We start from the raw sequence: 13219 nt of genomic DNA, 5'->3' as shown, positions 1-13219 counted from the left end.
TCCAATGTCAAGGAAGGGGAGTAGTTTTGTGGTATGTAGGAATAAGAAATGAAAAGAAGCCATTTCTAGGTTGATGATGGCAATGGATGTCGTTGATGACCAAATCATTTGGTCCGTGTCATTTTAATTGAAATGGGGGAAATTTGTTGGGGCGTGTTAGACGTGTGATCAATTTGGGTACAGGCAAATTGATTTTTTGTTTCCAACTATTTAGCCTCTTAACGGGCCATTATCAAGAGTTATTGCTAGTAAAGACATAACACGAATTTAAACTCATTTTATTGTTATATGTGCATGAACTTGGTGGTAATCGGCAAGATGGTTTATGTGGACTTAACGAAACAATTTTTATGTTTTTGATAAGGATAAGTGATGATGGTATGGAGGCCGAAGCATAAGTTCATGAGGAGAGGAGGAAACTTGACTTACTTTGTTGTTGTATGTACAGGATTTTGGTGGTAACCGGCGAGATGGTTGATGTGGAAAGAGAAAGCATACTTGTTGAGTTTACAATCACGAATGTGAAATGTAGTTCTGTTGAAAAAGCAATAACATATTTGATAATTGATTGCCTTCAAATCCGAGATGTACAGGCATGGAACACACCGTTCTCTACCTTGAAAGCTTGTGGTAGCATTTGGCTTCTTGGATAAAGATTATGTTGAACAAGAGCAAGTTGAAGAAGTATTGAAATGGTTCATAACTATGAGCAGCGAGGGCTTGTTTCCGAATATAGCTACTTTTATTGTTGTCTATGGATATGGAATAGCCTGCAAATTAGTGGATTGTTTTCTCTACTTTGGAGTACATAGATTTGTTTCCTCAACCATTGTCTTACGCTAGACGGGCTTCGGGAAAAAATACTTTGTATGTTGTAGTTTTTATAACCTTTTTATACAACTAATGGAAGGATATTTTGTTTTGAAAAAGAAGAAGACATAACACGAGATGTCCAAATATCACATCAAACATGTAATACACGGCAAATGTAAAGTTAAACTTAACTACAATTGTCATGTTGATTTTGTTACCCTACCAACAAACTTGTGGAACAACTAGAATAAAGAAGGCTAACAAACGCATAAGGAAATGATTGAAGTAAGAAAACCCTAGTCATACGTGACACACGTACTTGATTGATGGTCAACACACCCCATCCAGTGGAATTAGCGTATATTTGTGTCAGATGCGTGAAAGAAAGTAGCCAAATATTCCTACATTGACGTTAATAAACATGGAAATATCGATTTTGTTTATCATTCTATGATTGAGGAGGTGAACATTTGTTCTCGTTGATTGTTTCAATGATTTGTTTGATTAAATGTATTTCCTACAATATAGTGGGTCTTAATAACCCTGGCAACTAGAGATTGTTTTGGTGCTACATTACTCAGCATAAAGTTGATATAACTTATGTTCAAGAACACAAAGAACGTGAGTTTTTGGTCATATATGGCACATTGGAGGCCATGACATCTTTTATACTAGTGAAAATGCAAAGTCAAATGTAGTGATTAGTGTAAGGCAAAAGCTTAATCCATTGTTAGCATAAAATGAAAATTTAGGTAGATGGATGGTTCTTCGAGGCAAAATTAATGGGATTGTGTTTTTATTTGTTGGAGTATATGCTCTTGATGCTTCATGAAGCAAAGCTCTATTGTTTCATGACATGCCATCCTATCTACATGATAATAATATTGGTCATTCACATATGTTGTTAGAGGAGGAGCATTCCATCACTCTACTCATTCAAATGACTTTGTTTAATTGGATAGGTTATTTATGTTACATGCGAACCTATAGAACAATTTCACATGTTGATGTAATATAGGGAGATGCAACTACAATAGAACATGCATGAAATGACTTCTTAACTCACGATAAACCATTTCTTACGTAACATAAAATGGTCGACATAGGAAGATGCAACTACAATAGAACATGCATGATGACTTCTTAACTCAAGTTCAATCCTTTCTTGCATAACAATAAATGGTTGTCAACAATTAGCTTATTGGAAAATAGCCATATGGCCATTACATGCCTAGTTACAAATGCTAGTATCACAAATATTAATGGCCTACCTACAGTATTACTCACCTCTTAACAATTGGCTTAAGGACAAGTTGTAAACCTTGATTTCTTAAATGTTGGTTCAATTTTCATGCTCCAAGCATATTGAAAGACTTTTGTCATAGGCAACGCCATTTTTTGCTAGACTTTCTAGGGGTTAAACTTACTTGATCTAAACGTGCATATATTGGCAAAGAAAGCCATGTTGCTGCTATCTACAATAGTCCAACAAATTCTCTCATAGATGAAGATGTTAGCTCATTTGCCAGTGCATCTTCAACAACCTACATTTGGTGGTGAGACGAATTCTTGTATTAAGTTTCTCATCCAAAGAGACACAACACATTATCATATTTTTAGCGAATATGTTATGCACATTGTGACAAATAATATGATCAATTCATATCATTCTCTCCAACTAGTCACAAACCTTATGGTTAGCTTTCTCAATATGAGTATTTAGACGTAAATCCACATTATTGAAGATGAAACAATGATACATGGAAATGTCACGCTAACTACTAATTGTTTGTTGTGGCTTATTTGTATTAGACAACAAAAATGTATGATAAACAAGTCCAACATAAGTGTCCCCTCATAGGATCGTGTCGCCCAAACTTAGTGTTGGGTTAGATGAAGAGCTAAGTATTGATCAATGATACATTAAAATTGTTGATACATCCAATTATTGTTTGCATTGTTCAAGCTAGATTGAGCCCAAGTAGGCTTGACCTATTATATGGGTTTTTTCTCGAGCAACTACTTTTGTACATCTTGCTATTAGGGCATGTGCATTATATAAACGATGAGCTTATGTTTTACCTTCTGGTTATGAGGTACTATCAAACGAATGCTCTTATACCTTTGTTGAATCCAAGTGCCCTAACATGAATCTATATGATGATGAAATCATGGGTTGCAAGAAACAAGTGACAACCGGCTCCCCTTCTTTACCTTATGTGATTACACAATATGGTTGTGCAGACAATTTTGGAATGGGAGAGATTTCAAGCACTGTTGAGCATATATATGGACATTACCTAATCAAGCACAACATCTTCAACAATCGGCCCTAGCCTAAATCCGACAAGGGAGGAGTGGTGTGGCATGATCATTAAATCAGACAAACTAAGGGCTCGTGGGTGGTGTCCGAGGCGCAATTGGTGGGCTCTCTCTGCGTCATCGTGTATTGGACTTTTCGAAGGAGCGCAAGCAGTAATAGTTTGACTGAACTTCACTCTAAAAAACCGAAACCGAAAACCGAAAACCAAAAATAGAAAACAAAGAACAAAGAGCAAAGAGCCAAAAGCAAAAAGCAAAAAGCAAAGAGCCAAAAGCCAAAAGCCAAAAGCCAAAAGCCAAAAAGCAAAACAACAAAAACAAAGTGTAGAAAACAAAAACAAAATATAAATAAGAAAAATAAAAATCAAAAGAAACAAAACCCCAAAAATAAAAAATAAAAAATAAAAAATAAAAAATAAAAAATAAAAAGTAAAAACAAAATTTGAAAAACAAAACCAAAACCCAAAATATAAAAAACAAAATCGAAAATAAAAAATGAAAACAAAAACAAATATAAATAAAAAATAAATAAAATAAGGCAAAGAAATAAGAAATAAGAAATATATGTACATATAGAAATAGAACTGGAGGTAGGGTTCTCCTGCTCCTCTTCTTCTTTCCTTGGTGCTGTTAGGGTTTTGCTTCTGCTTCTGCGTCTGCGTCTGATGGAGGCTGTTGTATCCACAGATGATGGATGCAAGAGAGAGAGAGACGGAGATGATGAAGCGGCATCAAAGAAGCTTTGCAAAGAAGAAGTACCCGCAGTATCAGTAGCAGAAGAAGGCGGCGGAGAAGAGAAGGATACCATTGTAGCAGAAACAAGAGACGAAGACATGAAGATCCACGAAGATGAGGTAGGAGATGGAAAGAACGTTGAGCCGGACGAACAAGAAGAAGTAGGGAAAAAGAGTTCAAATCAAGATGGAGATGTTGTTGTTCCAGAAGAGAAGAAGAAGAAGGTCGAAGAAGCTAAGGTTGGACCTAAGCTTTTCACTTCTTCTCTAGATATGCTCAATTATTTCCATGAATTTGTTCGCACATGGCCGCTCAACTACAACGTTAACAAGGTAAGAAGATCTAGAAAACTATTTCTTTTCTTCCTTCCCTCCTTCCCTCCTTCTCTCCCTCTCTCCTTTCTTTTGCGATTCCTATTATTGTTTGTACAATGGTGATATTTTGTTCTTGGAATTTTGGATTATGTGCAGCTTTGGATATCTTTGTATCTGATAATTTGGTTAAAATTGTTTAAAATGTTTGAGAATCTGACATGTTTGGTGAATTTACTGGATAAAGGTTGCCGTTGATTCATTTATTTGATAGTGCTTATGGTCCATGGATTGTTTGGAAAGTGTTTGTGATCAATCATTTGTTTGCAATCGATGAATTGTTTTAGAAAGTGTTTGCACTCAAAGAACTGTTTTGGAAAGTGTTTGTGATCAATGACCTCTTTGGAAATTGTTTTGGAAAGTATTAATGTCAGGTGATTTTTTTGAAAAGAATCTTGTGTTTGATGAATTTCTGAAAATATTTTCCATTTAATGAATTGTTGAGAGTTGTTTTCAATCGACAAATTCAAATTGATCAATCTATTTTCAGCAGTATTTCTCAAATGTTTTTGAGTTGGATGTTATTTTCAGAGTCTTTTGATTCTTATGAAATGTGTAAGTGTTGATTTTCTTTACAACTGATTGTTTGGAGTGTTTGATTTGAGTGTTAATTTTGACTCGGTGTTTATTCCAATGTTCTTGATTTGGACTTTGGAGTTTTTGATTTTGGTGCATTGCTCAAAGTTTCAATTGTTTGCGTATTTGATTGAGTTCTAGTTTGACTCAGGGGTGTGTTCAAATGTTGAGCTGGACTAATTGCTGGGGGTTGTTTGATTGTGATGCATCATTTAAAGCATTTCAAAGTTCAAATTTTGGGGCGTTTGATTTGAATGCCAGTTGTGACAATGTCATTTGTTCAAACGTTCTTGAGTTGAATTAATTGTCTGGAGTAGTTTGAATCTGATGCATTGTTCAAAGTATTTCAGAGTTCAATTGTTTGCAGTGTTTGATCTGGGTGCTAGTTTTGACAATGGCATTTTCTCAAATGTTCTTGAGTTGGACTAATTGTTCAGAGTTGTTTGAAGTGTTTCAAAGTTCAATTGTTTGGGGTGTTTGATTTCAGTACTAATATTGACCATCTTATATTTACTGTAGAATTTGTTCAAATGTTTTTGAGTTGGGACAAATTGTTTAATGAAGGGTTCTGAAATTCCAACTGTTTGAGGTATTTGATTTGAGTGCTAGTTTTGATGTTAGTGTTTGTTCGAATTATTCAGGGTATTTGCAACAAATTATATAGGAATTGACGTTCCACTGGAGTATGAGCAAATTTTGATGGATGAATTGTGCTGTATTTTTGCTTCTGTTGAATTGAGTCCATTCAAAGTGTTTGTGGTCAAGGAATTGCTGGAAAAAGTGCTGTTTGAACATTTATATTTGATTCTAATGTTCCAAGTGTAATGTGATCAATGTGAAACCTTTCATTAAGCTATTTAAGGTGACAGGTAAACTTGGTAATGCAGTGTTGCTGTCCTGTTTTTATGTTTTATCAATGCCAAAAAGTTTCAATATGCTGTTTATGTTGAAGAACGGAACTGGGTAATGTAATATTGCATACACAAATCAATGTGAAACCTACCAATATAATTAGTCAATGCCGGTTGGGAAGCAAATCTCTTTTCTTGGCCTCTTATCTGATGTTGTGTTTGTTGAGAAGCAAACCTCTCTCTTGTCTCAAAAAAAACCTTTATTTAGAGTGACACAGTTGATCTGATGTAATATCTCCACGTTGTTATTTCAGTTTGAATTTTTGATGCTCGAGGATTTGATAAAGCAAGGGCATCAAGATCCAGAGAACAAGATAGGTGTCGGAATTGAGGCTTTTCAGGTGCGAATGAACCCAATATATGCGAGCAGATGCTACTACATCATCCGCAAGGATGGTTCAGCTGATGATTTCAGTTACAGAAAATGTGTTGATAACATCTTCCCACTTCCAGAGGAACTTAAGGCACAAATCGATGATAAGATCGGTAAGCACCAAGGTGGAGGAGGTCAACATCACAACAATAATAATAAGAATTATAATCGAGGAAGGGGTGGAAGATATGGTGGTGGTAGAGGTGGCTATGGAAGAGGCCATCGAGGTGGAAGGAGATTCTAATCTAATTTATATATTTATTTATTGAGCTGTGTCCGTCTTTTAACAAAATCTACATTCTCCAGGAGAGGTCAAATGAAAATTACTAAACCGGAAAACCTTTTTTAGCGCATCCTGGCTCAGAAAGGGGCCAAATTTAATGTAATCGTGGTCATATGAGGAACTAAAATTTACTGGAGTTAGTTTTGAATGTATTTCACCACCATTTCAATGTGTTTCCCATTTCAGTTCTTTGGATGTTCTAAGATAGAGGGTTTCATTTTCACGCCCAATGGCAACATCCATCCATGGTATAAGAATGTAATATACAGGTTCCAATGATATTTAAGTATCGCAACATTGTCTTATGAACAGGGTAACGTAGATCAAGCCCCCATTTGAATGGGTCTTCCATTTTCATTTGTTTGGATGTTTCAAGACAATAGGTTCTTGTTTTCAAGGAAAGACATGCCTACATCATCTATGAAGTTAAAGTTGGTCCATGTAATGATAATATGAGGCAGTTCAAATATCCCAATGGTACTTATGTATCTCAACATCATCTAAGAAGGTAAAGCCAAACAAGCATGTTCTATCCACTTGGGGTTCTCCTCCCTCTGGATGAAAGAGCTATTGAAACTCAAAAAGTGTGGATGAATGTTGCTTGATGGTTTTGCATATAGTCCAATGATGATTGTTTATTGAGAGCGTCCCCTTGATGTCTATTGACTAAAAGTGTGCAACAATCTACAATGCCCTAAAAGTGTAGACACCCTCCAATAAGGGTCTATGCTTCACAATTTGAGAAGTTGCATAGCCTTTGTATTGGTGGGCTACTTCACAAGGTTGGGCTTGGGCTTTCTCATAACAATGAGGGATAGAACTAAGGATGGAAATATCCTCCACTCCCAATAGGAGAGAGATGATACCAATGCATGATACCTTAAAAGGATTGTTGCACTACGCTCTATGCAATAGATAAAGATTTGAGAGAAGAATAGTAAATATTAGAGAGTGGATAACAATGCTTCAACTAGTGCTTGATACTAAATAGATATCATTTTTAGCGTCCCTATGGGTCAATATTGATTGAGTTTGAAGGAGTGTTAGGGCTCTACAAGAGATAATACTCATCTTAGTAATGAGGTAAGGTTGAATACGATCAGTAGGCCTTCTTGCCTTGTATAGAACCCAACATTTAGGATTGATGTTTGCAATGTAAGGTTCTAATTTTGTCCTTTTAGCATCTTTCTACTTCTTAGTGGGTCCCTTAATCTTTCCTCAATAACGAAATATTTCATAGCATCACTTGAAAGCTCTAGGAGATCTTCCATGTCCCATCTTTTGAACCATTTTTTGATGTGAACAACCCAACTAGATGAGAGAATTTTGCTCTTGTGATTCTTTTGTACTTTACATCCAACATTCCAAGCAAGATGTGGTAATCTATGATTTGACATATTCTTGACTTTTCTAATGTATCTATATACTCTCTGTAGCGCCAATATCTTTATAGGTTGAACACTGCGTCACCGCAACCATAGAGTGTCTTTCCTTGTTGTCGACGTTCTTTCATAATTACCCTTAATATAACAAGATGATCTAATGTGGATTGTTTTGATCTAAAACCCGCTTGCCCAAGTGCTCATTTGTTTTGACTTTCACCTTATGCACTTAATTTTTGCTCCATGATAGTGCTATACAACTTAGCAATAGTTGAGCTCACCATTATTGTATGATAATTTGATAATTTATTTTCTATCTTTGCTTTAAAAATTAACACCGGGACATTTGAAACAAGTAATATGTCGCAATTTGAGAATGCCACGTAAAAAGAGGACAGAAAAGACCAGAAGTAAGTTGATTCTCAAGAAGGGCATGTGCATGCTTAAAGGAGATTTAAAAATGCTCCATAGATATATTGATTTTTAACATATTGAAAAATTGTGGCATGTCCAAAAACACCTAAATAATTGGCAAGCCAGACTTACAAAATAGTATACAAAATGACTAACACCTAAATCTATATATAGTCTGTATTTGATAGTTTAATCTAGAATACAATATTTACAGTTTATGAGTCAAAACTATTGCTTTCCAAGTTTATTCCATCATTTTCAGACCCATCTGATGAACTTGTAGCACATTGTGAAGTCTCGTCCTCTTCCGTAGTGGCGAATAATGCATCGTCTTCATCCAATTGCAAGCCAACTGAAATGTGGTTATGAGACATGCTTCTTGTTTGTCTTTGTGTTGTTTATTGCGCTACATTAGGGAGCTTCTCTTTTACTATCTTGATTGTAGTTTGTCTCAGATGACCCGTTTTGGTTAAAGAGAAGTCATACACAAGTATATCAACAAAATCAAGTATGAGAGTTGATATGCCAGGTACATTCTTTCTTCTTAGCTTTTTGCCAGTGCCTTCGACGTCCTTGACCATCTCTAAATAGTACTTTCTAGTAAATACATCAGGGGAAGATATGTGATACCAATGGATCACAATTGACTTAAGTTGATTGCTTTGTTCATTCTTCATTATCTCAAGAATCTTAGCAACCCAAAATGGATGGTCAAACTCGTTATCCCCCGCTAATGTTGCAACCAACATCCCAACTTGTAGCTCATGTAAATTTCCTTGCCATCTTGCCTGGATTGTATGTGATGTTCTTGGTCCCACGTAAACATCTCTTTGTTGTGGTTGAACTAGATTATTGAGTGCCATATTATCTACTAATCGATGCTGAGAAGTGGACACATTCGAAGGCATACTAACAGTCCATGTGAATGGAATTTGGAGTGATCAATATCCGACAATATAGTTCTGTAAAATTGTGCGTTGGTGGTAGAAGAAGATATACCCCACTAGTCAACATTCTGGTCACTTGCATACCTCTTCGTTTGTTCAATATTTTTGATTTTGTCCTCAAGGCATTTCTCCCAATATATCCTTTGCTCTTCAATAGAGATGGCAAAAGCCATTTTCATACGATCATCATACGACATTTATTAAGCACCATGAATTTCATAATTTGGGATATGAAGTAAGAACTTACAAACAATAGAGTTGTGTTGTGGCTTATAACATCTCGTTTGATTAGGAAGACATGGTTAAAGCTAATATTATTAAGAGGTGCAAGAACCTTGATCTTCATCCCATCACCAACATTGTAGAAGTGTTTGAAATTATACACTTCATTCAAATGATGTACTTCTGGGTTTGATGTGTAAGCTTCATTGATCAACTTGGTTAGCATGGGAAGCGTGAAGCCATCGCATCGTGCTAATTTCTTTGAGAATCTGCTGAACATTTGATCTATATGATCATGTGTATGTCCAATGAGCAAGAAGTTTACCTTGATCTTCTTGAATATACCCTTTTCTACTAGAATACTCAAATAACCAAAAACCGTTGAGTTTTTGTTCTCTCTAGCAGTCACGTTGTTGTTGAGAGACAAGTTCAACATTCGTGCGTAACACGATGCATAACCCAGTGCGTAGACTAGGTGTGTAAATCGGTACGCATAACATGGCCGTATCGGTATGAAAACCGCGAGGTTGTTGGGAAGATATTCCTCGTAAGGAATAATTTTGGGAGTTAGTGTAGTAGGCTCATTTATGAGTGGTCAAGTACTGTTAGTACTTGTGTCAGCCCTATTGTCAGGGTTTGTATAAAAGGTGCTCACTGAGCACAGTGTATGTACAGATTGAGTATTATTTTGAATTGAGTTTATGTGTGTTCTCTCTCTCTGTCTCTCCTGTGTATTGTGCATATACAAGCTCTCCATTAAACCTGCGTATTTTCTGTGTTCGGTTTCCTATTGCTTCCGCACGCTATTCTTTTTACATGGTATCAGAGCGCGAGGGTTGAGAACCTCTGCAGTCGACATAGCTTGAAAATAAAACTAACCAAGAAGAACAGGAAAAACAAGATGGATAGAGGCATGGCTAGCTCGCTTCCTACCAAGAAGCTCGACAAAAACAACTACGCGTCTTGGTCCTACAAGATGCACCAGTACCTGCTCGGGCACGGTTACTAGAGCTATGTCGACGGAGCAAATGACACATCACCCAAATCAACACACAGAGATTTCCCGGCGTGGGAACAGTCGGGGAGCAGAGTACTGTACTGCTTCGCGTCTTCTATTGGCGAACAGCTCCTGCGCTATATTCGGGATGCGAAAACGCCAAAGGATGCTTGGGGAAATCTGAAGAAGATCTTCGCCGCAAGCACCACAACCAGGAAGCTTCAATTCCAACAGGAGCTGAGCAATTTACGACAACACGACTTGTCGGTGGCTAATTACACCTCGAAGATCAAAGAAATATGCGACTCCTTAGCCTCTATCGATGTGAACGTCGAGGAAGGCGAGATGGTGCAAATCTGTCTCGGGGAACTGACGTCGAAGTTCGGAGCGTTCCAAACTGTTGTGTGTACATGGGAGAATACGCCGTCATTTTTCGACCTACAGTCGATGCTCCTTATAGAGGAGAACCACGCGGGTGCGTCGACAAGCACGCATGCCGACAACAAGATGCTGTACACGGAGGGAGATAGGCCCCATGGTCGTGGTGGACGAGGCGAGTCGGTGCGCAATGGAGGCGGCCAATGGGATCAAGGAAGAAGGCACTGAAGTGATGCCGACAACCATTCCAGACCCTCCGGAAACAGGGGGAGTCGAGGCGACGAGAACCGGCAAGGGAAATCCGTTGCGGAATGTTGGTATTGTGGCAAGAAAGGCCACAAGGAGAGCGAGTGTTGGAAGAAGCGCGCCGATTCAGAGAGGACCGGATCCGGACAAACCGACAAAGGAAATCGGTAGCGATCGCACTACGCCGCAGGGTCCAGAAAAGCCGGAAAAGGGTCAGCCTTCGTGACGAGACACGAAGCGAACTCGATGAAGATGTCCACCCCGAAATTGGACGAGGTGTGGTACGTCGACTCCGGTGCGTCAAACCACATGACATGCCACGAGGAGTGGTTCTCATACCTTGAGAAACCGATGCAACTGGGAGTAGTTGCAACCAGAGACGACACTCCACATTTGATCACGAATGTCGGTGAAGTTCCCCTAAGCCATGTCGGGCAGAAAGGGAAACTCATGAACGTGTTACACGTCCCGACAATCACAAAGAATCTGGTGTCGGTCGGGCAGATCGTCGACAAGGGGATGTAAGTCCGGTTTACGCATCTCGGGTGCTTCATTGAAGAAGAAGGCCGAGTTATTGCACAAGGGCGCAAAGACGGGAGGATGTTTATCCTCGACTCTAGTGATGGTGGCACCGCAATGTTCGCGAAAGGATAGAAAGTCGAGTCGGATATTGACTTATGGCACAAGCGGATAGGCCACGTCAACTATCAACGACTTCAGGACTTGCAATCGAAACTGGTGGTGTTCAGATTGCCCAAATTTAGTGGCCGGAAGGCACAAATTTGTGAAGCTTGCTAACTAGGGAAGCAACACCGACTTCCTTTCCCTAAGGAGCGTAACCGGAGTTGGAACAAGCTTGACTTGATACATTCCGATGTATGGGGGCCGGCACAGAACGTTAGTCTTGGCGGGAGTCGATATTTTGTCTCCTTCATCGACGACTATACGCGGCACACGTGGATCTATCTCATTGAGAAGAAGAGTGAAGTCTTCGACTGTTTCCGGGACCTCAAAGGGTTCGTGGAAATGGAAACAGGACGTAAGATCAAGTGCTTGCGGTCGGATGGCGGAAAAGAGTACTTTTCCGGTCAATTCAACGGCTATCTGCAACAGTTGGGAATTCGGTGCAAATTCAGTTGTAGATACATGCCGAAGAAAAACGGCGTGGCCGAGAGGAAGAATCAGTCGATTGTGGATGCGGCGCGGGCAATGTTGGAGGAAAAGAGCTTGCCCAAGTTCTATTGGGCCGAGGCGGTACAAACCACAGTGTACATTCAGAATCGGATCGGAGAAAAAGTGTCGGCGCATGAGCTGTATTTCGGATGGAAGCCAAATCTGCGACACTTAAGAGTTTTCGGTAGCATTGCGTATGTGCATATGCCGAAGGAGAAATGGAGGAAGTTGGACGCGAAAGTTGAGAAGTGTATCTTGGTTGGCTATTCGAACGAGCAGAAGTGTTATAAGTGTTATAACCCTCGCACCAAACAAGCGCGCGTGAGCTGCGACGTTGTGTTTGACGAGTCCACGTCCTGGTACTTGCCTCCGACTCCGGACCTCACCTCCAATCCGAGTTCTGACGATGAGGTCAACGAGGCCGAGATGCCTCCGGATGAGCCTGAAATCGGGACCCGCGAAGAGAGTCCGATTTCGTTTCGATTAAGCGGACCGAATGGACAACTGAGTCGGTTCAACCAGTTTGATGAAGAGCCGGCGAGTAGTGGTGACTCAGCCATGCATTCTCCGCACAGGAAGTCGGGGAGACGGCTTATGCGCAAGGAAAAAGGGAAGAAGAAGGTGTCGGATTACGGCTCGGATAAGAACGAGTCGAATCGACGCGAGTCCGACCCCGAGGGAAGTGATGACAGGTCTTCGAGAGCGAAGTCCGCGTCGGCTAAGGTAGCCTCAACATCGGCTAATGTGCAATTGCGCCAATCTACCCCCCCGAAGAACCCTGTTGTGCGGTTCAGATACAATGAGTACATGGCGCATCACTATGCGTACATGACACGTGTAGCAGAAGTGCGTGAGCCGGAGAGCTACACAAATGCGGCGAAGGACGCGAATTGGCGTGTCGCAATGGAGGAAGAGATGCACGCATTGGCAGAGAATGAAACTTGGGACCTGGTTGACGCACCGAAGGGTGTAAAGCTGATCGGATGCAGGTGGGTGTACAAGGTCAAGTACAACTCTGACGGCTCGGTCAACCGATACAAGGCCTGGTTAGTAGCGAAAGGCTACGCGTAGCAACA

The 13219-nt window shown here is 39.6% G+C and overlaps 1 protein-coding gene across 1 annotated transcript; it reads left to right on the top strand.

Moving 5' to 3' along the window:
* The first annotated feature begins 3763 nt into the window (after nucleotides 1-3763).
* LOC147854742 (uncharacterized) lies at nucleotides 3764-6553 on the top strand. Its single transcript, XM_087331696.1, has 2 exons — nucleotides 3764-4202; nucleotides 5983-6553. Exons 1-2 carry the CDS (start codon nucleotides 3801-3803, stop codon nucleotides 6343-6345), a joined length of 765 nt encoding a protein of 254 aa, XP_087187822.1. The 5' UTR covers nucleotides 3764-3800; the 3' UTR covers nucleotides 6346-6553.
* The last annotated feature ends 6666 nt before the right edge of the window (nucleotides 6554-13219 follow it).

Source organism: Azolla caroliniana, unplaced genomic scaffold (genome assembly GCF_043228905.1).
Source record: "Azolla caroliniana isolate FFs.n. ecotype wild unplaced genomic scaffold, voAzoCaro1.0.p SCAF_15, whole genome shotgun sequence".
NCBI classification, from domain to species: domain Eukaryota; kingdom Viridiplantae; phylum Streptophyta; class Polypodiopsida; order Salviniales; family Salviniaceae; genus Azolla; species Azolla caroliniana.
This window is presented reverse-complemented; position numbering and strand designations above follow the sequence as displayed.